Source organism: Macrotis lagotis, chromosome 2, assembly GCF_037893015.1.
Source record: "Macrotis lagotis isolate mMagLag1 chromosome 2, bilby.v1.9.chrom.fasta, whole genome shotgun sequence".
NCBI classification, from domain to species: Eukaryota; Metazoa; Chordata; class Mammalia; order Peramelemorphia; family Peramelidae; genus Macrotis; species Macrotis lagotis.
Window position 1 is genome coordinate 43,279,193 of NC_133659.1, and position 26,691 is coordinate 43,305,883.

The window sequence follows — 26,691 nt, forward strand, 5'->3', positions numbered from 1 at the left end:
TGTCTGACAGAACCTTTGAAACAGTTTTCAAAAGGAAAAATTTTTAAATAAACCATATAAGAATTAGAATAATAAGCAACTAATCATAAGAAAAATGCAGATTGAACAAATTCTGCAGTTTCTCCTCATACCGATTGAATTGCCAAAAATGGCAAAAAAAAATGGATATAGCAGATGCTCTAGGAAGATAGGTTCATAAATTTGTCATTGGTAGGAACGTGAATTGGTCCTGAAAAGCAATTTGGAATGATGTGATAACAGCTATTAAATGGCGCAGAACCTTCAGTACAACAATTTTAGTGCTTAAAATACACTATTAGAGAATCAGTGATGGAAGAGAGTCCATGAATGCCAAAATATATAACACTTGTAGCAAAATTAAAAAAAAAAAACACCTGGAAAAAAGGAAGGAGCTATTGATTGGAAAAATGGCTCTATGAATTGGGTTACATAGATATAGTAGAATATTACTGTTCTCAGCTTTGTATCTTGTCCTGGGGTCATGCAGTCCTAATCACTGAGGACCTGACTACGGAATCACAAAGCCCACTATAGCTAACTGGTTTCAGACCCTCAAGGATGATTTGACCCATCCGTTTTCCTGCTATGACAAGATCTTTTGAACCACTCCCTTCCTTCTCCCCATCATCTTCCAATCTCTTGCTCTGGAAACAGTATTCCTGGCCACAAAAGGTGTGTCAATCAATCAGCCACTTCCAGACCAAAGCACTCTTCCCTAAGCATTTAAGGTTGAAGTAATAAATGCTTTTTCTTTCTTCCATTCAAAAAAAAGGATGAATATTCTGTTATTAAACAGAAGTAAATGAGCTTGGACCACTGAATTTGCTAGAAATCTAGTCACTTCTATATGACTCCATTCAATATTTCTAGAGTACATTTGGAGTACAGAATATCTGATCTTGAATTGGTTTCTCCTAGACTGACAAATCCTTTGCTCATTTCTGCCATAACTTCCATCCATTTTCTCTTCTTTGCACAGGTTTTTTTTAATAGCTGTATAATCTTTGCTACTTCCTTACCACTTATTTTCCCCCTTCAAGACCCATAATCTACTTTGATTTTGATGATAGGACACAGACAAATAAGCTCTTTTGACCAAATCCCCTTTCTCCCCTTCCTCTTCCCCAGCCCACAGTTCTCTAGAACTCTCTATTAAATTTAATCCAGTTTATCCCTTTTTAGACTCTCAACTTCTTTCACTCCTCCAGTTTGTTTTCCTCTCTGTTGACATCTTTGATGACTGGAGGCAGGAAGGCCACATAATCTTATCAAGGTGAAAAGGGATTTAGTGGATGAAGGGCAGTTTTCCAGACTCCTCTAAAGGGAGCATGTACACCGAGATGAGCTGGTAAATGTTTTAGCTGACTTTTAGCAGGAAATGTATGATTGGCACATTTAAATTTAATGGGCAATATTAACTTTTCTTCAAAATTAATAAAATCCTGATTTGTAGTATTTGACAATTTCTGGGATATAAATACTCACCTCAGTGTTGGGCAGCTGGGTGGCACAGTACATAGAGTACTGGACCTGGAATCAGAATCTCTCTGAATTCAAATGTGGCCTCTGACACCTACTAACTGTGTGACCCTGGGCAAGTCATTTTATCCTCTTTGCCCCAGTTTCTTCATCTGTAAAATGAGCTAGAGAAGATCCATGAAGTACCCAAGACTGAAATGAATGAACAACAAAAGCTCATGCTGAAGATGTAAGTCTCTCATAAGCTGATTCCAATAAGGCAATGGGGTCAAGTCACACAGCTAGGTAATTATTAAGTGTCTGAGGTCATATTTGAACTCAGGTCCTCCTGACTCCAGGACCAATGTGCTTTCCACTGTGCCACATAATTGCCCCTCCAGCATACTCTTAAAAGTACCTCCCTCTTTGCTCCTTGCTGTGGACTGGGGCTGCATTCAAAATGATTGTGAGTAGGAGCTAGGAAGAAAGGACTCTTAGAATTCTCTCTCTCTCCTCTCTCTCTCTCTCTCTCTCTCTCTCTCTCTCTCTCTCTCTCTCTCTCTCTCTCTCTCTCTCTCTCTCTCTCCCTCCCTCCCTCCCTCCCTCCCTCCCTCTCCCTCTCCCTTTCCCTCTCCCTCCCTCCTTTTCTCCTCTTTCTCTCTCTCTCTCACCTCTCTCCTTTCCCCTCCCTCTTCCTCCCCTCTTCCTCTTTCTTTCTTTCTCCCCCTTCCTCTTTTTCCCTTTCCCTTCCTACCTCTCTCTTTCCCTTCCTACCTCTCTCTTTCCCTTCCTACCTCTCTCTTTCCAACTGTTTCCCTTTCTCTCTTTTTCTCTCCCTCCCTCTCCCTCTGTCTTCTTCTCTTCTACCCCCCACTCAGGAGAACATATCTATATTCATGGAAGAAGGGAGGAGAAGAGGAGAATTTTTCTCTTCTCCAGTCCCGGGTGAAGGTGATGGTGAATTGTGGCATATTATGGTAATCACTCAGTGTTAGGCACTGTGACCTGACAGTGGTATTCAAGGTCACTATTTTTGAACACCAATATCCTTTGTAAAGGAGGTGAGATAGTTTCATCCTAGAATCTAATCTTCTGGCCAGAGAAGGGAGATTTTCTAGAGGGTACCAGCTTTGTGAGTTACTTTATGGGTAACCATTCCAATTCCATGTAATGGTGGAGGAGATTTGTCAACATCATTCTTTTTGGAGAAGGAAGAGGCTCACCTTCAGCTGAAGGACTAAAGTCATCCCATGGGGATGCAGGAAATCAAACTGAATCTTACCAGCCCCTCTTCACTACAGCTATGAGTTGTTTGGAACATGGTGGGAAGAGATTTCTTGTTTAATATCTTCCAAAGTTTGTTTGCTTTCAATCAAGGGTCTAATGAGCCGTTGGAAAGTATTATGTGATTCTCTAATTGTCTCTCTCTCCCCACCTTCCTCTTTTTCTCTTTCCCTTCCTCTCTCCAACTCTGTATCCCTTTCTCTCTTTTTCTCTCCCTCCCTTTCCCTTTCCCTCTGTCTTCCTCTCTTCCCCATCCTCACTCAGCAGAACAGATAGATATTCATGGAAGAAGGGAGGAGAAGAGAAAGAGAATTTTTCTTTTCTCCGGAGTTCCTGAGAGGCCTTTGTGTCTTACACATTCACTAGAGGAGGGGAAAGACGTAAAGAATCCTCAAACCACTATGTATTTGTGAACATAAACAAGGAATCGTGAACTGTGGCACTAACATTAGGAAAACTTAAACATTAAGTGTCCTAAATTTTATTTTGACTATTTCCCAGAAGTAAAACTTTATGTTGACAATAAATCAAAGATAGAAAATGACTCTTTTAGATTAGGGCCCCAATATAGGACTCTATGAGAGAAGAGTAGCCATGCCCCAGAGTCACAGATATATACATATGCATTTATATATTATGTATATATCTTTATATCTATATACAAATATATAGCTAATATTTACAAGGTGCTTTAACACTTCATCTCATATATAGAATACATATATATGGCTTGATATACATAAGGAAATATGTATATTAAATATATTAAATGGATATAAATAAACACATTATATTTATCTTTGCTTAAATCATCCATTATATTGTAGAGGGCAGACTCGATTTTTAAAAAAATTCTGTTTCCTTAGCATCTAGAATATAACAAGCATCATTAAAAGGTTTTTTGATCAAATAAATGAATGCAAAACCTGAAGGGAGTGAGTAGAAAAGAATGGGTAGTTTCCCAAGTTTTATTTTAGATCTGGATGACCAGGGTACCCATAGAAGCAATATATTATATAGGTTGGTTGTTGTGCTTCCCTCAAGAGGACTAAAATGATATCACTGTATTAGAGTCAAGTTATAATGTGTCTGACTGTGGCTGATCAAACAAAACTGAACTCAGAATGTTCTACCACAGGTCAGGGAACAAATAGACCATGTGAACATTTGAGTGGATTTTCTAAATTTATGCATCTCACATTTCTTTTGCATACTATATACATGCCTATGAATTGCAGTCTTAAAATGGTAATAACAGGAGTTCATATTTACATAGTGCTCTGAGACAGGCAAAGTACTTTCTATGACTAACTCTAGGCATCCACAAGTATACTTTCTATACTTTGACCTCTGACCAACAGCCTACTGGACACAGGTTGGAATAGCTGTGGTTCCATCTCTCTTCTAGCTCACCTCTCTATGTTCTTGTTCCTTTGGGAGACTTCGATTTCTAAAAGTTTTCAGTTACTGTTCGTGAATGATTCACAAACCTACACCTTTAGGCTTGACATCCTCAAGTTTCCTGGAAGATATTTCTACTTCTTTATTCTGATAATAATGTTCGAATTAATTAATGTTCAAACAACTAAGCTTATCTTCTACCCTTCTTGCAAATATATTGCTAATATTTACAAGGTGCTTTAACACATCATCTCCTTTGATTTTCACAAGAAACCTGGGAAGGTCTTTTTGATAAGTATTTATAAGTAATTTACAGAAACTAAGACTGGGTGATATGAATTGGTTTGCCTGGGGTTACTCAACTAGTAACTGTCTAAGGCAGGATTTGAATTTAGGTCTGAAAAGATCCTGATGTAGGGGGAAGATTGAAGGCAAAAGGATAAGGGGATGAAATAGATAATGTCATGGAAACAATGAACATGAGCTTGGCCAGAATTTGAGAGATAGTAGAGGATAGAAGCATTTGGCATGTGGTCCAAAGGGTCACAAAAAGTCAGAAATGAATGAACAAACTGGACAGTAAAAAGAACTGAGTCCAAATCCAACACTTTTCCCACTCTATTCCCTAGCTGCCCCACTGTTTTCATTACTGAGCACATCTTCTATATCTTCTCTGTTCATCCGTAACACCTCTTACAAAAGCTTTTTCTGGTCAACATTATACATTTATATAAATTTATATCTTTTATATAGATACCAATCTGTTCTCTATATCCCATTCAATGCATATTTCTTCTGGTTATGATATATTAATTTAAGTGCTCTGATGTTTATTCATATAAATAAGTCACCCAGTTTTCATAGTTCATATAATTTCATATAATCATTGCTTCCTCAACTAAAGTAAGGACCATGTCCATTTCCTCTTTTTACTGGATGAAACTTCATAGAAAGACTCAGTTATTGAGGGACTAACAAAGCTATTGAGAAGCAATTCTAAAACTACTTGGCTTGAGGTCTCTTTTTCTTTCTGTCCATTTCTGTCTTTTTATCTCTGTTTCTCTCCTCTCTCTGTGTGTGTGTCTTTTTCTATCTTCCTTTTCTTTCTTCTTTCCTCCATTCCCTTTCTTTCTTCTCATCTTCTTTGTCCATTCTTTGTTCCCCATTGCCTCTCAATTCTTTCTTCTAAATGAATTGTCTCACTAGGAGGTTAGCGACCATCTTACAACTTCATCAACAGGCAATATAATATTTCATTATAACTGTGCTTAAGAAAATGTTTACTTCTACTTATTTCCTAGAGAGCTTGTTAGAGCCTCCTCTAACGACCCTATGAGTATACCGCTCTCATTTATATTGGCTTGTTCAGGGATTGTTATAACAAGGATTTGGATAAGGGAAATTGCTTGGATGTGGTCCAACTCTGCAATAATTACAAACAGATTGTGACTGAAGGCATTTCATTTCATTGTCCTTTAAACTAACCCCAATCTCTGACAAGCTTCAGCAAATGTAACAGAGGCATAACTTGATATCAAATTTTTAGAAAAGGGAATGGCCTGGGGAAGTTTTGTTTTATTTTTTTTTTTTAGTCCCAAATATGCTACTGCTTCTACTGGTAACATGAAGCCCATATGAATGAATGGCTCCAATAAATCAACCAAGTCAAATTCTTCTTGGCAAGGAAGTCAAATGAAAAATGTAAATGTGAGAAATTTGGATCCATTGTGTGGCTATGTGACCCCTGAATAAATGGTTTACCCTCTAATTCCTAGCATTTTTGCTAACTAGCAAATGACTAGCTTTTCCCCCATGCCTGAAATACTCTTCCCCCCTTATTGCTATCTCCTGGCTTCCCTGCCTCCTTCAAATCCCAACTAAAATCCTACCTTCAACAAGAAGTCTTTTCCAAGCCCTCGTCATTCCAATGTCTTCCCTCTGTTGATTATTTACCATTTATCCTGCGTAGATTTACCATTTACCCTATACAGTTGTTTACATGTCTCCCCAATTTGATTGAAAGGTCCTCAAGATCAAGGACTTTTTAATTGCCTTTCTTTGGCAGAATGTCATAATGGATTTTTTAAATAAATTCTATTGATTGATTCTCTAGATGATTATTCGGACCTTCCATCTCACTTTCCTGAATTTTCTTTTCATAATAAGTCTCTTTTTCTATTCTATTCTATTCAGGGTATCAAAGGATATCCAGGGCCTCCTGGTCCCCAAGGTGATCAGGTAAGTCCTGCAAAGATTTTTCTTACAACAGAATCAGGAGAGTCACTGAGAACTCTTCAACCCATTCCTATTTTTCCTATCTGGTATTTAATGTACTACAAGTAGAATTAACTTTTTGTTATCTCCATGTAGATAAATGAATCTGGGGCTTCTGTTCTCTAATAGCCTGTTTCTTCTTGTCCTCTGATAAGACACTTCCTACACCAACAGTTGTTGGTGAATACAAATTAATTTATCATTCTGAGTGAGATGCAATTAAGACAATAGCTCTACTATTGTTTAAAGCAAATAAATATCCTGAAGCAATATAGAAATGACTTGCTACTCCTTCCATCAGTAGAGGTTATCAGAAGTTGATTATATATCTCTATGATGCCATTTTAGGAGTAGGAATATAGTGCTCTATTGGCCACTTGATAGGTGGTTGTATATGAGAAATAAAGGGGAGGAGAGAGAAAAGTAACAGATTAATATGAAGAATACAATTAGGGTTGTTTCCTGTAAAAAGCCTCATTCCAACTTACAGCAGAGCATCAGGGAGACATAATAGGGTTACTGAAATGATCCCCAAAGGAGGGACCATGAAATCAGGATACAAAGCTGATGTTTTCACTCTCAGTCAACTGTACTATAAAATCCTAGATGAAGTGAGATGAGTGGTCTCTTTTTAGTCCCTTAGGCACCATATTTCAAGATCCCAAATTACTAGGGGTGGCCCAAAATGTGTCTGCAGCAGGTGCAGAGGCTGTTTCTTGAAAATTGAGGATAAAACAAGTGTTGAAAGCAATTGAGTAATTATGGGAAGAAAATGAGAGGGGTGGCCTGGAGGAGCCCTCAGGGAGGGAAAAAATGACTTCTGAAATATAGCTTTGGCACAAAGTGAACTGAATGTGTGGATTTGCCTGAAGAAACCCCGAACGCCTCACAGCCAATTGAAAAATCACTTATGCAGCAATTCTCTGACCTCAGTCTAGCAGTCTCTCATTGCTAATAGAAGTAATATGGTACTTTCTTTTGAGAAGTCTGAAATCATGTTTAAATATAAGAGAAGATCTCTGGTTTTTTTGTTCAGGGAAGAGGGAAGGGGATAAGCATTTATTGCGCATCTACTATTCACCAAGTCCTTTAATAAACTTTAATAAAATGAGAACATAACAACACTAAGAGGTAGGCACTTCTATTATCCCCACTTTATAGTTGAAGAAACAGACAAACTTGCCCAGGTTTACATGGCAAGTAAGTATTTGAGAGTAAATTTGAACTCAGGTCTTTGTAACTCCAGTACCAGAGTTCTGTGCCATGAGAGATAAATCTTCCTTATGCTCTGGATCTTCATTAGCTCTAATTCAATTCAGCAAGCATTAATTAAGTTTTGATTATACTCCAAGGATTGTGGTTAGGTGCTGGCACCTAACAAAATGGTGCCTACTCTCAAAGGACTTATAGTCTGCCATTATACAATTACAAATTTGGGAGACAGATTGGACCATGGATTTCATTAGGACAGGGAATCCCTCAAATGAGAAAATTCCCTCTACTAATGCAGATCATCACCAAGTCTGCACTTCAGATGCAAAGTTGACTAGAACAGAGGTGACCTACATTTTCTCACATACAGCTGGAACCAAATTAAAAATATAGGAAACATTTCCTAATTATAATATATATATATAATATTTGTATTGTATTTATATATTTAAATTATATATTATATTTCTAATTTATATTGATATATTTTAAATAGGATATAACACTTTTAATATGTGGTTTTCCAAGTCAATATGCAACATATGAGCATCCTTATGTACAATTTTTTTTTTAGTTTGACCCCACAGACCTAGAATATTCAGAGTTTAATTGAGTTGTCCAGGTTTATACAGCCAGGAAGCTGTATAAATGCTAAGAACATAAAGACAGACCAAAAAAAGTCCTTGCTCTCATGTTTTGCAAAGTACTTCATAACTATCATCCCATTTATTTTCAGAGCAACATTGGGAGGCAGGCTGCTATTCTTAGCCTCATTTTAAATATGAGGAAACTGGGGCAAAAAGAGGTTGATTGACTTGTCCAGAGTCACACAATTAGTGTGTGTTTGAGACTGAACTCAAACTCAGGTCTACCTGATTCTGGGATCGGTATTGTTCTCTTCTGAGACCAGCTATGTGCACACTATGTTCATAGCCACTTAGTAAAAAAAATATTATAAAACAAAACAAAAGTCATTTCAAGCAGAAAAAAAGTATTTATGGAATGAAAATTCTGAGGTGATTTAGGAGCATAAATTAAAATCAAACAAGTAAAACAATAAATGAAGAGGGGGCAACTAGATGGTGCAGTGGATGGAGCACCAGCCCTGGTATCAGGAGCACTTGAGTTCAAATCTGGCCTTGAACACTTAACACTTATTTAGTTGTGTGAATTTGGAGAAGTCACTTAAGGCCATTGCCTTGCAGAGAGGGAGGGAGGGAGGGAGAGAGAGAGAGAGAGAAAGAGAGAGAGAGAGAGAGAGAGAGAGAGAGAGAGAGAGAGAGAGAGAGAGAGAGGAAGAAAGAAAAATGGGGCAGTTAGGTGGTTCAATGGTTAGAGCACCAGCCCTGGAGTCAGGAGAACTTGAGTTCAAATTCAGCCTCAGACACTTAATGATTGCTTAACTGAGTGAATTTGAGAATGTCACTTAACCCCATTGCTTTGCAAAAACCAAATAAAAAAAAGGAAAGAAGGGAAAAGAGAATAGAAGGAATGGAAAGAGGAAGGGAGGGAGGGAAGAACAAAGGAGGGAAGGAAGAAGAAAGAGAAAAGAAGAAAGGAAGAGAAGAAAGAAGGAAGAGAGGGAGGGAGGACACAAAACCATTTTAAAACAACAGAAATTCTGAAATTAAAAAATGATTATGCCTTTTCTGCTACAAAGCAACTCATATAGACCAAATTCCTATCCTAGAGAAATTACTATTACTTCTGCTTCTAATAGGGATTAGATTATCACATCCATCGGCCATGAGGGAAAAGAATTGGCATGGTATGGTGGAAAGTTTACTAATTTTAAAGTTAGAGGAAAACCTAGAAATCTCAGATTTATAAGTTACACTTATATGACCTTGGTTAAATCATTTGAAATTCTCTAGGTCTCTTTTTTTAGTCATCTGTAAATTGAAGGAGCTAGACTAAGTAAGTGCCAAGGTCCTTTCTAGTTCTAATTCCTCCAGGGACTGAAATAAAAGTAGAGAATAAAAATGGCTTCTCCAATTCATCCTGCCCTGGACTAACTAGCCAGTCAGACATTATCATCATCACTAGTACTAAGAGTGATACCATATATTGCTGTTTTCATTTCAGAGCCTATTTGAGGTTTTCTTGGCATTTCTTTCTCTATCTCCTTTTACAGATGAGGAAACTGAGGCAAACGGGGTTCAATGACTTTCCCAGGGTAAATAGTAAGTGTCAAAAGGTCACATTTGGGGGTGGCTAGGTGGCTCAGTGGATAAAGCACTGGCCTTGGAGTCAGGAGCACCTGGGTTCAAATCTGGCCTCAGACACTTATTAATTATCTAGCTGTGTGGCCTTGGGCAAGCCACTTAACCCCGTTTGCCTTGTAAAAACCTAAAAAGAAAAAGGTCACATTTGAACTCAGGTCTTTCTGACTCCAAGTCCAGTGCTCTATAATGTGCCACCTAGCTACCTTGATCCAGGACTTTAACCTTTACAAAATGTGTTCATAGATTGTCTTATGAGAACCTTAGAATAACCTGATGAGATAGGGACTACAGATATTATTACAGGGAAGGAAACTGAGGCACAAAGAATGCAAGGGCACCCAACTAGATGGTGGTAAAACTGGTACATGAACTCAGATTATTTGACTTCATCTTCAATGTGTATACTGCCATCTTGGACAGCTAGAGAACACTGCAAGGATGGTTGAAGAAAAAGAGAATTTTTAATTCAGAAGGAGATCCATTTTTTTTAAACTCACTTTTATGATTTTGTCTGGTCAGTCTGGTTTTCTCAACACTTGACTGCCTTTCTGGTGTATATATGTGTGTGAGTGTGAATATGCACCTGACTTACCTCAATTGCCACTTCAGATTTTTCTTTACTTAGTTTTCAAGTTTAACTTCTTTTGGGAGGTTCCAATCAGAAATTAGTAAGGAGATTCCATTTTTTTTCAGAGTTTAAATATTGTATTCAAACATATAAAATGTGTTTTCCTTGATTTGTTATTTTGTTTTGTAATTTTAGGGTCTTCCTGGAATGGTTGGTCTTGCTGGTTCACCTGGTTACCCTGGCAGGCAGGTGCAGTAAATATTCTCTGCATTTGCCCTTATATTTCTGGGTCATTCTTATCATTTTTGCTTTGGTACTTCCAGATCCCTGGCATCGACATTCAAATAATCTTTTGACAAGCTTCCCTCGTTTTTAGGGAACAAGAGGCCAATAAGTGTGATTGTGATGAGTTAATATTCCTACTAGGTGCAAACTCTGAGTTCAAAGTTTTTCATATGACCATAATCCCTTGGGACAGTTCTGCCTAATTCCCCTCTCAAAGCCTTTAACCTTGGGAGAATTTATCTGAAAATGCATCCTTCTTAAACTCCATCTGTTTTACTTCTTTTCTGTTTCCAACATTTTGTAATGATTCAAGTCAAGGAAAGTCAACAAGCACTGTGCTAAGTGCTAGAGATAGAAATAACAGGAAAAAGAGAAATAGTGCTTTCCCTCACAAAGCTTACATTCTTATGGAAGAAGACACCAAAGAAAGCTGAAATCAATGAGAGAAAGATGCTTATGTAGGGACATGGTGTAGAAATACAAGAAAATAGAGAGTTAAGATTGGAGATGAATGAAAATATGGCTGGCTTAGGTCCTTTCCTTGAAATCGAAGTTCTAAGAAGAAATGATTGATTGAAGAAATGAACCACAAGGGCAGAGTGAAACTCCAGGGTCAGAAAACTATTCTGACTTGGCGACAGAAGTTCAGAGAATCAATTTTAGAGCCCAGAGAAGAATGACAAAAGAAATGACCTGGACACTTTTTTAAAAAAATGAAGTTGCTATTTAGAACAGACCAATCAGAAGAAGGCGGCAGAGGGGTTGAGCGCGCTCCCAGAATGAGGAGGCTACTGTGGCATGGTGAAGAAAGTTTGGTGGGTCTGGAGGCTAGCCTGGAAAAAGTGAAGCTTCCTTTTGAGTATTGGCTTCCCCATTAAAATGTAGGCTTCTTGAAGGCAGGAGCAATCCTTCTTCTTGCCTGGTTTTGGTATTCCCAGGGCTTAATGCAATGACTGATACATAGTAAAAAATTTTGAGTACACTTCAGAAGAATCAAGGGTATCCATTTTTTGGCTTGTATTTATTTCCCAAAATAATCATTTCTTCAGCTTCTTAGAGACCAAATTTCTGATATTTTTCTATTCTCATGAACAAAGGAAATACAAATACCAAAAGAAATTGTAAACAAGAATCCATGACTTAGTTGTTTAGAAATCTCTAAGAAATGTTTTAGTTCCTTTTTTGTATATTATAATCTCAAAGTTGGTCAAACATTTAAAAGTTCTATCAAGTAGTTTACATGTTTTCTGGATGATACAGAAAGATTATCTAAACACCTAAAATTTACTGTATTTAATTGATCCAAAGTGAGTAGTTTGTGCAGACATAAGCATTTATGAGAATTCTCTTGACCTCTGGCCTTTTGCATGTAAAAATTATGTTTTGGGGGTATTTAATTCATCATTTTATTGCTTTTAGAAAGAAGTTAAAATAATATATAGCTGTTGTCTTTTGTTCTTTATTAGGGATTAGCTGGACCAGAAGGTAACCCAGGCCCTAAAGGTGTAAGAGTAAGTAAGCATTTTAAAGCATTCTTTTGGGCATGACAGCATTTTACACCCACAAATATTAGTAGCTAGCACAACTCTTCCTCAGAGGTTACCAATGATCCTTTATTTGCCAAATCCAATCTTTTTTTCCTGTTTTTATCTCACTTTTTTCTTCAACTTTCAACACTCTTGATCATTTTCATTCTGAATGACTCTTCCCTTCAATCTTGGGACAATGTCCTTTCCTGGCTCTCTTTCTATAGTTCTCTCTCTTCCTTCTAAGGGATGTTTGTTCTTTCTTATTCACTTCCTACACATCTTACACTGAAATCCATCAAAGTCTGTTCTGAATTTTTTTTCTAACCTTATTTACAAACTTTCTCACAACTGCCAAAATAATATCCCTAAAGCACAAGTCAGACCAGTATCCCCTCCCAACTCAAAAAAACTTCTTTTTGCTTCTAGAATAAAATACAGATTCCTTAAAATTCTTTTCATTTAAGGTTCTGTCCTACTTTTCCAGTTTTATTTCACGCAAGTCTTATATTGAGGCTAAAGAAGTCCACGAATTAAATATATCCTCACTTGCTTCCCAGCATTCACATAAGCAATCTCCCATGCCTAGAATGTCCTCCTTTCTTTTACCTACCTTTTAGAATTTTTATATTCTTTCAATGGTTATTAAACTTGCAAAGGAGCTTTTCCCCTCCTTAATAGTTTTTTCTTGCCACTTGATTTCTCTATCTGGTTCTCTCCTTGGTTTCTATCACTTTCTACATATGAATGTATGTATGTGTCTATCTCTATATCTATAAATACATATATATATATAGAGAGAGAGATGCACATATATAAATATATGTATATAAATATTCATATATGTGCACATGCCATACATCTATGTCTCTCTCAATTATAGGATTCATTGTATTCCCAGTCCTTAACCAGTACCATCTATACAGGAGGCACTTAATAAATGCTTGGAAAATGGATAGACAAGCAAGAATCTGGCCCTTTGGCCAATTTGCTCTGCTGGTATGCCCCTAACATATTTAGCTTCTAGGATTCTCTATTTATTTCTATTTTACTGCCTTATAAAGCCCTTTGAAATCCTTCCTTATGAGGCATTGTGTTTTCACCCAAGCAGAGCAGAGATTTGAATGTTTAGGTTCCCGTTGCTTACTGAGTTAAGTGTAAGCTCAATTAAGCTGTTTTGGCCCTCTTTACAAACAACTCTCCAGCTGGATAACATAAACCAAAATCCAGCTGTATTTAAACACAGTCAGTGGAAACATCATATTTACCAAAAATGCAGCTGATGACATTGAATGTTCAAAGCCCATGGAATTGTCATTCTAATCCCAACAACTTTTGGCACAACCTCAGAAAGACAGAATCTCAGAGCTGGAAGGGGCTCAGAGTGCATCTAATGCATCCCATTCATGAACTGGAATCCCATTGATGGTATGCATGCTCCAGGAGTGAAGGATAATCAAATACCTCACAGCCTCCTGTTCATTCAGAGAGAGCTTTAATAGTGGAGGAGTTTTCTTAAGATCAAGCTGAAATATGCAACTTTCTCCTCTTTTTCCTAATTCTATCCATAAATCAATCTAAATACCCCTTCCACAATAAAGCATTGAAATTCCTGATATCAACTATCTTGTGCCTTTCTTAATCTTTTTTCTTCTCTAGACTGTATCCCCAGTCACATTAGTTAATGCCATCCTTCTTGGCACCCTCATCCACTTATAATTCATAAAGAACAAAAGAGTCCCCTGTGAATAAAAGTTTCCCAGTAAAGGCCACATCTGAGTGATCTTTCTGAATCTGACATTAGATAGCATCTCTTTTATCTGTTGTTCACTTGGTTCTTAGTATATATCGCCTTGTATTATTGGTCATCTTTTTATGTGCATGTCTCATCCATCTCAACTAATCTAAATCTAAAGGAATAATCTGGATTATGCATTTATAGGAACTTCTTAGTTACCTAGGTCAATATAAATTTGATAAATTTGTTGATTCATTTTTATTTTCTGGGAGAGAAATAGGGAATAATGAAATGATGTCTCCTCAATTTGCCATTTCTCCAAAATAAAAATGAGATTAAATGCATACACATTGTTTCACATTTTAGTAAATATATTATTAAATTATGTTATGTTTGCTGGTATTCATATTAATACATTATATTATAGTTTATCAATATTTGAATTTATCTACTTACCTATTTTAATTTTTATTTTGATTTAAGGGTTTCATTGGCTCTCCTGGCTTGGCAGGACAACCAGGACCTGAAGGAGAAAGAGTAAGTTTATCACCTTAAAAAAAAAGGTTTGTTTTAAAGGTAAAGTATTTATGATAAATGATTAATCAATGAATTTTCAGCATACAGTTATTTGCAAGCATTCCATTTTTGGGAGAGTAATATAGGGTTTTTTTTAACATAGTAATTGGATTAAGAAAATAATTTAAAAGAATTATAAGAATATATTTAAAAAAACCAAAATGGTTATTAGAATGTTTATTTTCTGTTTCTCCCTTGAAGCCAGAACGTCTATCTGATTGATGACATACCAGAATTTTTCCTGCTTCCAACTCAATCCTTGCCTACCTAACCTTCTCTCTAAACAGAGCCATGTTGGTCCTTGTGAATGAAAACAAAGGGAGGGAAAGGAGATGTTTTGGAGACAGAATTAACCAAACCTGGGGCATGTGGATGGGGATGTCCAAGCAGGCAGTTGATAGTTGCAGCACAAGAGATCAGCAAAGTGAGCTAGCCCTAGGACACTCACTCAGAAGCAAAAATGAATGAATAAAGGAGCTTGCAGTCCCCTGTTAATGGGCCAGTGCAACTTCATAGCCATAGGTGCAGATGGAGCTGTGCTAGATTGATTGGTTGGTTGGTTGATAGGTTGCTGATCTTTGTTCTCAAAGAAGACCAAAATGGCACCACAATGTCAGAGTCAAGTTACAGTGTGACTGACTGTGACTAGTCAGACCAATAAGTACTTGAATTGCTCTCCCAGAGATCGAGTACAAATAGGTTTGTGAATATTTTTGGGGTGGATTCTCTAAATTTGTGCTTCTTATGTTTCTTTTGATGAGGGAGGGTGGTATGAGGGACTCTGGAAAGGATCCTTCTCTATCACAGTCTTTGATTAGAAGACTAACAGTTACCTCAAGTGTGGGATTGGATTTGGGAATGAGGGCTGAGTTCCTGCCACTGTTGGTCTTTGTCAAGTTTCTTCTTGTTCATTCTCTGATCTCTTACTTTGAACTCATAAATGAGCTAGCTAAGGAAGAATGGGTAGAATCTACCATTTTTCACCACATTGGATATATCATCAAATAACCAAGATCACTTCCATGCTTTTGTTCTATTAAAGCTGTCTTCATAATTAGGCTGAAATGAAATCTGCCCCAACTTAAATCCTGTAGGGGGAATTTCCCCTTTTTCTGATAGGAATTGACTGAAGTCAAAACTATTTGGGCTTATATCTTAACTCATTACTTAACCTCAAAATTGTTCTTTAACCTCAAATTGACAAGCATCAATAAACACCTGCCATATTTCTGACATTATAATAAGCGCTGAAGTTATAAAGGATAAAAAAATAACAAATTTTGCCCTCAAGGGCTCCCATTCTAATGGATATACAAATAACTATCTTCAAACAAGCAACATCTGGGGAAAAGGGGGGATAATCTCAGAGGGCAGGTGCTAGAATTAAGTGGGACTTGGGAAAGTCTTTGCATAGGGAGTGGGATGTTGGCTAGGGTTGAAGGAATCCAGGGAATCAGGAGATGAAGAGAGGAGGAAAGAAGTTCCAGGCATGGGGGACAACAAGTGAAAATATCTGAGTCTGGAGATGGATCTCACTGGATTGCAGATTATGTAGAAAGGAGTAAGTTGGAAGGAAATATGTTTGTTTTTTAATTTTTTAAAAATTCTGAATGGTTTACCTCAAATCCACAGAATTTTTGTTTGGCATGATGTGAATTGGTCTGCTTCAAATCCCCTGAACCAGACTGATTTCTCAGGTTGGACAAAATAACAGTCAGATGTTAAACCTGATTTAAATTTAGCCCTAATTTAATAAAAACATGTCTAATCCTTTCAAATTAGAAAAACCATACAAAACAACTTTTTAAAAAAAAAACATCATTAATTTATTTCTTCTTACATTGCCTATATATTCTTTGATATATCTTTTCTCCCCTCCTTCACATCAAACTTTCTTTTATTGTTGATATGTGTCTTTCTTTGACTATTGGAAGCAGAGGTAGCATGTAATTCATTTACTTTGAACAAAATGTCCAAATTAAATGTCATCTCTATATTACAGGGAATTCCTGGACCTCGTGGAAGGAAGGGTCCAAAAGGAAGACAGGTAATAGGTTTCATTTCTAACTAATACTTTAGATAACCTGCCCTTCTAACTCTTCTATTAAAAATGTGAACGAATATTTATTTTGCTGATACCTTATCTCCAAAAGATTAGGTTTCTGTCATGTGAACCACATAATCAGCAGACAATCAATCATTTTATTAATTGGGCAACTAGGGGGCATGATGGTCAGAGTTCCAGATTTCACATCAAATCCTACCTCATATCCTTGGTTACCAACTGTGAAAGTTTCCTCATTTACCAGATGGGAAAAATGATAACAGCCCATCTTACAGGGTTGGTGAATAAATCGAATGAGATATTATTTGTGAAGTACTTAAAGCTCTGTAAATATTATTGAGTCAATATGAACCACAATAATGTTATTTACAAGATACTATTATTATAATTATTATAAAGGCCTAAAATTTTAAAACCTTTTAAAATGGAGAATTACTCATCTCTTTTTTCCTTAACAATTCTAGGGAGCTAGGTGCTAGAGTATAAGCCAGCTGGGAGACACAATGGGTAGAGGACTGGACTTGGAATCAAAAAACTCATTTACATTATTTCAAATCTGGTCTCTTGTGTGACCCTGGGAAAGTCATTTAACTCTGTTTTCCTGTTTACTTCTCTGGAAAATGAACTCAAAGAGGAAGTGGTAAACCACTCTAGTATCTTTGCCAAGAAAAACCTCAAATGAGGTCATGAAGAGTAGACACAGCTCAACACCAACAGCAGCAGGTGGTATAGTGGATAGATCTCTGGACCTGGAGTCAGGAAAACTTGGGTTCAAATCCTACCTCTGACACTTAACAGTTATATGACCTGGACAATGTTACTTAACCTCTATTTATCTCAGTTTCTTTGTCCTTAGAATAAGGATAATAAAATCTACCTTCCAGGGTTATTGTGAGGATAAAATGGAATAATATTTGTAAAAATCACTTAATACAGTGACTGGTTCACGGTGATCACTATATAAATTCTTCTTCCCTTCCCCCTTAACAGTTTAAACTGATTTCTGTTGCCAAAAAGGTTAAAAGGTTCATGGAAAATATACGTTTTGTTTGTTTTTAAGTTGATGCAGTTTTATTATTGTCATTCTGTAGGGAATTCTGTTGTTCAGTCATTTCAGTTTTGTCTGACTCATGATCCCTTTTGGAGCTTTCTTTGCAAAAAGATAATAGAACGTTTTGTCATTTTCTTCTCTAATTCATTTTACAGATGAGGAAACTTAGGTAAACAGGGTTAAGTGACTTGCAAGTGAAAGTCTCAGGCTACATTTGAACTCAGGTCTTCCTGACTTAAGACCCAATGATCTATTCACTGTGCCATCTAGCTACTTCAAATCAATAGGTAAATACTTACAACTGCATCCTGGCCCACATACACGTTAACAAGGATTCTAATAGTTGTAGATCTAATTGTCTTCCTTCATATATATGTGATAGAGGTGGGGATGGGGTGTGGTGTGTGTGTGTGTGTGTGTGTGTGTGTGTGTGTGTTTCTGTTTCAGAATGTGAAACTATAAAAGATTTTACAAGTAAACTCCTGATACTGATTCAGAAACTGAGATTTTGAGGTTACCCTAAAATTATTACATAGTTAGCTAGTGGATAGAGAGGACTAAAGTCCCGATCTCTTGGTTACCAGTACCATGCTGTTTCCACTGTGTCACAGCTATTCACTAACATAAGAGTATTTCTGTAATGAAAAAAGATCATAAATCTATGCAATATGGATAAACATCATTTATAGTATGGAAGATCTCCATAGTCTGGAGGTTCTCATGCCATTTGGGGTTCTATAAAAAAGAAATGAGTTTTCTACAAAAGATCTGCTACAGACTATGGTGTCTTTGAAATGACATACTTTGTGTTTCATAACCATTGGAGTGTAATAAATGTTCAGATAAATTTTTAAAAGTGGAATTTTTTTCAGATTTTTAATGAGCTTTGAGAATTTGACTAAGCTGATTAAAATAACTCGGGAAGCTAAATTTGTTTTTCTAGCTTGACTGTAATGATTTTACTTTAAAATGTTCATTTCTGCTTTGCTATGAAATTATGCTGTTTGCTTTGTTTTCTAATTGACATAGCGACTGCATCTTAAATCTCGCCAGATACACCACCTGATTCTATTCTCTGTATTGTGTGAAATTTCTATTTTAAAGATTTAGGTTCAGCTTTCCATAAGATTGTGAGTCCCTCTCCCTTTCTAATCTTTTTCTTCCTCCACTATGGATTTCTCCCATTCAAGTATCTAGTGGTGTTACTTTCTTTCTGCAGTAAGGGATCTGATGCACTCATTCACACTGAAATGTCACTAAACTCTGCAATTATGCTTCCAGCTGTTATTCATGTCTTGTCAAATCTTAAGTCTCATACAATGAGGTAATATATTCATTATTGTTATTTTTATTTTTATTATTCCATAGGCAGATGTATATATATATATTATATCTATAATATATATATATATCAGATGTTTGATTTTTTTATCCCAAGGATATTGTAATGTAGAATTTTTATTCTTATTGCTTTGAAAAGTAGCAAATAATATAAACCCTGTAAATGATTATTTTGATAGAGAACAAAAACCAAAGCCAAGCTTTAATAGTGGAATTTCAGAAATCGATGGGCAGTTATATGAGATACCTTGATAAGTGGGAACTTTCCTCTCTTCTTTGAAATAATGCCATGCTTGTGACCACTTATCCCATTTACTGAAAATGATGGGCAGTGAAGATTTTTCATTGAGCTCAAGGATTAAAGATATTACTGCAATTCTGAGCTTCTTAGTTTGCCCTTATATTATTCAGTTATCCACCAGCATTCCCCAATTCAAAATGAGTTTTCTATATAGAGGATTGAGAGGAAGATAAACATATAAAAAGGTCCAAATGATTGCTATACATAATTTCTTTTTATTTCTCCTGACCTGAACATTAGAAAATTGGTCATATTTGAATGCTGTGAAAATATACCCTTTTATAATGAATTATAATTCCCAGAAAAGCCTTTACAACTCTAAGACATATGTATTCCATTTCTTCCTTGACGATGTTTGTACTAGAAAATGCGCCGGGTCCTTTAATGTGTATACTGCATATACTCATACTTGCATTTTCCATTAAATGACTTGGCCTCATTTAGGAGGAAATTTTTCAATTTTGGTTTCATTTCAAACTGTGTTCAGGAAAGTCTCTTAGATTACTCAACAATGTTAGCCCAAGAAGTGGGCCAAAGAATACCATTGAAGAAATATATTCTTAGTAAAGGAAGTGGAAGCCAGTCATGAAGTGAGATTGAGGTATGGCAGATAGACATAGAAGAGCCACAGTGATACTCATGAAATGTAAGATGGCTAAAGCATGGCATCCAAGACTTTATATAGGTCACATAAAAAGGATCTAAGAAAGAACAGAATAGAAAGGAGGGCATCGGTGCATTGCTATCTTTACCAGTGAAACAATACTTACAGCAATGAGATCTTCCATCCACTGAAGAATTGGCAGTGTGTTTAAATACCTTATTTAAGGTAGCTTGCCATGATGCTATGATAAGAGGTGTTAAGACCAGCTGACATGTCACGTTATTTTCTGGTCATATATAATAGTGCTTGGAGATTTTCTCTATCACTTCCTGGGATTAGTTATCATTTACTGTGAAAGATAAGCTAAATTCAATTCAATAACCATTTATTAAGTGTTTACTACATGTAAAACTCATACTAGAGGCTGAAAGACATTTGGATCTAGTAAGGACATTTCTGTTCACTATAAAGGCTTTCTTTGGGTAACTGGATTCTGAAAAAAAAAAGATTTAGATATTTAAAGTAGAAAAAGTAATTATTATTTAGCACACACTCACCCGGACAAAAGAAGCCTAAAAAGGTATCATTGAGGTCATATAGACTGTTCTCCTTTAATGCATCCTAGAATATAGAAGTTCAACCAAATTTCAGTCTTTATTATTAGTCTTAGATGAAAATGGGCCAATATTAATTTTTTAAATGCTTTCCATATGTCTCATGATTTTATTTTATGTTTCCCAATTTCAACTTGAGAAACTTTGAGTCAGAAGATTCAAATTTTTAGAGCTCTGTGTAAAGAGAAACTTGGTTCACATCTGAATTTTACCTAAGCCAGTGCTTTAACTTTATAAGACAAATAACCATAGATGGATTCATGATAAAGAGGAAGGGAAGATACAGTGACAAAAAGAAAAGTCATGTGGATTTAATAACTCCAAATCCCATTTCATCTTATCAAAATCCAAATGACTCTTCACTTAGAATGGGTTTCCAAACTTCCTTCTCTAGTCTCACAGCCAGGAAAATCTGGAGTTGCTAAAATTTTACATGACTGTCAGATTAACTTGATCATCAGTCACTTCCTTACATTAAATCATCCATGCAATTGGCATAGCACATAGGCCCAGCCTTGACTGGACTTAGTGCAAAATTAACTTTTTAGGAAAGAAGTTAACAGCTTTACAGTCAATGTGGGACTTTCTCTCCATAGCACCTGGCCAATGACAGACTGCCAAAATATATAGAGAGAGGTCCAGGAGATTTTTAAAATTTTTTTTGTGTATCCAGATTAGTGAGTCAGATTTCTATTGTTCCTTGGGATAGGAGATTTTACACAGAACAAAATCTTGTTTTGTTTCACATCCCCAAAGTCCTTACTCTTCTACTGAAAAGATGAAAATAACAGAGCTTTCCAAAATGGGGGAGAATAACACTCCTAAAAGGATCAGGCAGGTGGCAGAAATATTTATTATTATTAAATTATAAAGAAATTTTAAAAGTAAACAATAAAAAGAAACTATTAAAAATACACATTAAAGCCATAGTTTTCTTAGCTCATGTCTTTATGTTGGAAAAGTCAGCTTTAAGTAGATGCCATTTACATTGACTCCAAATTATAGTGTTAAAATTTCAGAGTAAAGTATCATTCTTGACATCTGTTATTTGTTTCTGCCCTTGGCCCAAGGATATTTTAAGTACATATCACATAGTAGAGTTTTAGATATATGTTTTACAAGTCACTTGAGAGGTCTTTTTCCTTGTGCTGGAATATACTTGAAATTATTTTGGTCAAAAAGAATTCAGCGCATTAATGTGATGTTGCACATAGTCTATTTTACCAAACCGAGTAGAAACCTCTCTTCTGTCACTCATTTCATCAATAGCAAGCAGAACCAAACATTGACTGATATCCCTATCTCCTTGAAAAATGGTGATTACGGGGCAGCTAGGTGGTGCAGTGGATAGAGCACCGGCCCTGGAGTCAGGAGTACCTGAGTTCAAATTCGGCCTCAGACACTTAATAATGACCTAGCTGTGTGGCCTTGGGCAAGCCACGTAACCCCACTGCCTTGCACAAACTAAAAAAAAAAAAAAAATGGTGATTACATCAAAGGAAAGTGACCAGTTTGGACTAAGACAATAAGGGAAGAGCTTAAACTAAACTAAAACATTGTTGGTAAGTAATAAAGAAGCAGAAAGGTTTTACCCAACAATGTTTGTTTAATACTGAAGAGGAGAGGTATGGACTCTGGTTTTATTTTTTGTGAAAAGCCTGAGGCAGGGTCCTAGGGAATACAGTTTCTCAAAGTTCTCTTTATTCTCATTATTTAGGAAGTATTTTATGATGACATAGATGAATTGGCAGAGACATTTACATTATATATACCTGCATGATGAGGGTGTGTGGAGTGCCCAAGGAGGATTAGTTCCTCTGCTATGAGGACTTGCCAAGTTTTTCCAGGTCTACCTTTCCACCTTTGGCGTCCATCCGGCACTCAATTCTCACCTGTGGCTCCAAGAAGCTATAGCACATACAGTGGCCACACCCTGGTAAACTATCTAGACTGACCAATTTAGTCATGCTGAGGATAATCAATAGACCTTAAATCCATTGATGAGTTGAGGAAATGTGTGTGTGGGGGGGTACTCTAAACATGTAAAGACTTTCCCCGGTTAGAATGGGCAGATGAGAACAATTTGTTCCAATGGCCAAGAAAGCAGGCTCTGTGAAAAACTTAGGACTTGAGACATTGAAGACACCAAAGTAATCCAGAGCACTTGGGGTGAATCTTTGGTGGAGGATTTATGGGAATAAATAGTCAGGTCATCATAAGGCATTTTGACTTTTGTCCTGCCATTGGACTTCAATGATCCTGGAAGAGCAAGTGAGATTGCTGACTATGCAAGGCTGCCTCACTTTAAATCCACTTCAGTATGAGTCCAGATATCACTCTGTGATGTTATCGGTGCTCTTTGAAAAATGAAGGACAAACAGCAGATACCTATACAATGATTGTTTCATTTCAATTTTTCAAGTCTCTTTTAATCTTGAGCCTAGTATTCATGCTTAAAACTTTTAATATAATTTTTCATATATTATCTATATATTTTATAAGAGATATACTAAAGAAAAAAGTCTTGCAAACTTACCTTACATTTTTAAAGTCACTTCTAATTTTTTTAGATTTATAACAATATATAAAAATTAATAAACTTTTTTTTAAGCCTATATACTTGTAATTTGCTGGAGCTACAAAGAAAGTCAGAAGAGAGACCCTGGTCTCAAGAAGCTCATTTTCTAATGGGGAAAAACAAACAAATAACTATATGCCTACAAGATATATACAGTATGAATGGGAGGTAATTGTAAATGGAAGGGAGGCAGAGGGACTCAGAAAGACCTGCTGCAGAAGGTGAAATTTAAGCTGTCTTGAAGAAATCCAGGGAACCTGGGAATTAGAGAAAAGACAGGATAACATTATAAATATAAGAATAATTACAGCAACTATACAGATTTGGGTGATGGAGTATTGCATGTGAGCAACAAACAGCACATAGGTTTTACAGAGGGAAACAATGTCTAAGCCCAAAATAAATAGGAAAGGGCCAGGATGTAAGGGGTGTTAAATGGCAAACATGAGATTTACTTTATGATTTGGAAGATAAAAGGGCCCTGTTGGAGGTTAATAAAGGAGTGAGTATTGTGTGTGTGTGGACTCATATATAGTCTTGGTGTTTTTTTAAAAAGGACCTAGAGAGCTAAATGGAAGGCACATAAAATATTAAGTGCAATTGGTTTCATTGTAATACTAAAGATAGCAAGGAGTATTATTTCTTGGGACATTTGGTGATATAAAGTCAATTTGCTAGCACTTTGGGTGAATCTAATTCATAGAAAGAAATAGTTAAGAACTATATAGATTAAGAAGGAATGTAGAATATAAAATGAGTATTGCTGACTGGCCTTATCAATAGATGGGGAAGGGACTGAATGGAGGGAGAGGATTTTGATTTGAAAATATTTTTAATTGAAATTTATTTTATTTTTTCCAATTCCATACTATGGTAGGTTTTCAACATTTATCCATTTTTAAATGTATGGATTACGCATTTTTCTACACACCCTTCCTTCCCTCCCCACTCGCAAACAATCTAATGAAAATTGTACATGTACATTTGTGTTTAATATATTTACATATCAGTCTTTTTGTGTATGAGGAATTAGAATTAAGGGGAAAGAAAGGGAAAAAACCCATGAGTAGTTAAGAAAGAAAAACATAAGAGAAATTTTAAAAACGTGATCATGGTATGCATTCAGATTTTTGTGTTTTTTTTCCTCCGTATGTGGATGGCATTGTTCAAAGCAGGTCTTTCAGGGTTTTTGTCCTTGCTGACCTGAAAATTTAAAAAAAATGAAAATGAAACAAGAATGTTCAAAAAATTTAGTTAAGCATAAAGGAAAATAATAGTTTCAGTTCATGCCAAAAGAAATACCAAACCCTAATGAGATCAGTTTAACTAAACATGAATTGAAAGCCAATGAATCAATTGACATTTAGTAAGAATGAGAAGCTAGGCAGTGAATAGAGTACCAGGCCTGCAATCAGGAAGACTCATCTTCCTGAATCCAAATGTAACCTTAGACACTTATTAGCTGTGTGACTCTGGACTAGTCACTTTATTCTGCTGCCTCAGTTTCCACACCTATAAAGTGAACTAGAGAAGGAAATGGCAAGTCATTTTAGTATCTCTGCCAAGAAAATTCCAAAGACAGTCATAAAAAATTGAACATCACTGAAGACCAACTCACCCATGACAAAGGTTAGTTAGACATGACTTAAATGACTGCATAACAACAGTATCATCAAATACAGTGCTTTAACAACAGTAGCACCTGGGAGGTTGGCACTCTTATTATTTGCATTTTACAAATGAGGAAATCAAGACAAACAGAAGTCAAGTTTGCCCAAAAGTATACAGCTAGTGTCTGAGGCCAGATTTGGGCTCAGGTCTGTCTGACTCCAGAACTAGCACACTAGCTACCATGCCACCTGGTTACTCAACTCAGAAAAGAGTGTGAGTGTGTGTAAGCATTTATGGATGTATTTATACATGTGTGCATGTGCATTTACACACATATACTGTGCAAATATTCTACACGCATGTGTATGTTTATATCTATTTATCCCTACAAAAGTGTATATACTCAACTATGTCATTGAACAAATAACCTTTACTTTTTCATTGATGTATATGTCTTTTTATAGTGAAGAATTTATAGTACACACAGTACAAATGGCTTTCATTTTTACTATATTTGTCAGCCATATCAATGTGGATAGGATGTTATCCCCCATACATTAAAAATACTTTTATTTTGTGGTTTACTTCAAAATACAGCTCAGAATCACATAATCCTATGAATTTTTCTCTTCTGTGATGTGCTATATTCTTTTCTTAGATGTTTCTGGTAGAGAGTCAACATGGAACAATGGGTGCAGTAGTAGTGTGGCCCATCAGGAGATTAGGCCTATGTCCTTCATTCTTCTACTTACTCATTAATATGATGATAGACAAGCTATTGCTACTGTCCAGCCTTTGTTTTCCATATTGATTATATTTAATTAGATTCCTTTTATGAAACAAAATATTTATGGCATTTAATAAATCAGTTAATGTCAAAATATTTTTAAAGTAATGAGGGAGAATTTATCTCACTGAAATATAATGTAAAATGATTTTTATATTTTTTCCTTCTCATTGAATTCTTTTTTTTTCTTATTTTCTTTTTTTCCTCTCTTTTTTTTTTGGACCAGGGTTTTCCAGGAGAATTTGGAGAACGAGGCCCTGCTGGTCCTGATGGGAACCCTGTAAGTTCACAGTGATGGGTCTCACTTTGCCATTCTGAATGAGAGAGAGTATATTAGTTATACACACATAGTAATATATAATTTACACATATCATACATATGTATATTATACTTATATTCATTTGCCTATTATTTGCAAGGCATTGTACTAGCTGTTTTGTGAAAGATAAGGGTGTCCTTATGGAGAATATAGATAAAATAAGAACTGAATACAAATGATTATAATATAAGGATAAATGAGAAAATGAGAGAGTCTAAGTATTGTGTGCAGTTCTGAATGGGAGTGCATTACTTCTAATTAAGGAGATCACAAAAATAAAATTCATGACTTCAAATCACTATACACAAGTGTCCAAGTTTAACAATAAACAAAAATAATCTAAGGTTCTAACAAAGTGATAAATTTTACCTTGAGACCTATGGAACGAAAGCCACAAATGGAATGGATGGATATACCTTATTAAGGAAAAAAATTGTAGGTAAAATTGGGTGTGGGGATGGATGGTGTTTTATGGAGTTAGATGAGGAAACCAAGGAATCAGAAGAGAAAGTATGCTGGAGAACATTTGGATAAGGATTAATGAAGGGAGAAACAGAAGCAGAATTGCCATCGGAGTATACTACAGACCAGATGAACAGAAAGAAGTCGTTCCTGAAACATCATATGCCCCACAAAGAAGCATGATAAAGTAGTGACAGGAGATGGGAACTTTAGTTATCCTAACATCAGCTGTAATACTTCTGCCAAAAACAAAGCAATGAATAATTTCTTGATTTGCCTTAATGATGATTTCTTGCTTCAAAACAGAGGAACTTATGAACCTGCTTTTTCACTGAAAGGGATAATGGCTGCTAGTGGAAAATGAAAGTTGGGGGGAAATGAACCCTCTA

At 36.0% G+C, this 26,691-nt stretch overlaps 1 protein-coding gene across 1 annotated transcript in view; it reads left to right on the plus strand.

Annotated features, from left to right (window-relative positions):
- The window catches only part of COL24A1 (collagen type XXIV alpha 1 chain), a 380,712-nt gene that overhangs the window by 101,332 nt on the left and 252,689 nt on the right, over positions 1-26,691 (plus strand). Inside the window, exons 8-13 of the mRNA XM_074221770.1 lie at positions 6,358-6,402; positions 10,639-10,692; positions 12,195-12,239; positions 14,476-14,529; positions 16,571-16,615; positions 25,747-25,800. Coding sequence (XP_074077871.1) covers positions 6,358-6,402; positions 10,639-10,692; positions 12,195-12,239; positions 14,476-14,529; positions 16,571-16,615; positions 25,747-25,800 — 297 coding nt within the window. The remainder of the gene's footprint in view (positions 1-6,357; positions 6,403-10,638; positions 10,693-12,194; positions 12,240-14,475; positions 14,530-16,570; positions 16,616-25,746; positions 25,801-26,691) is intronic.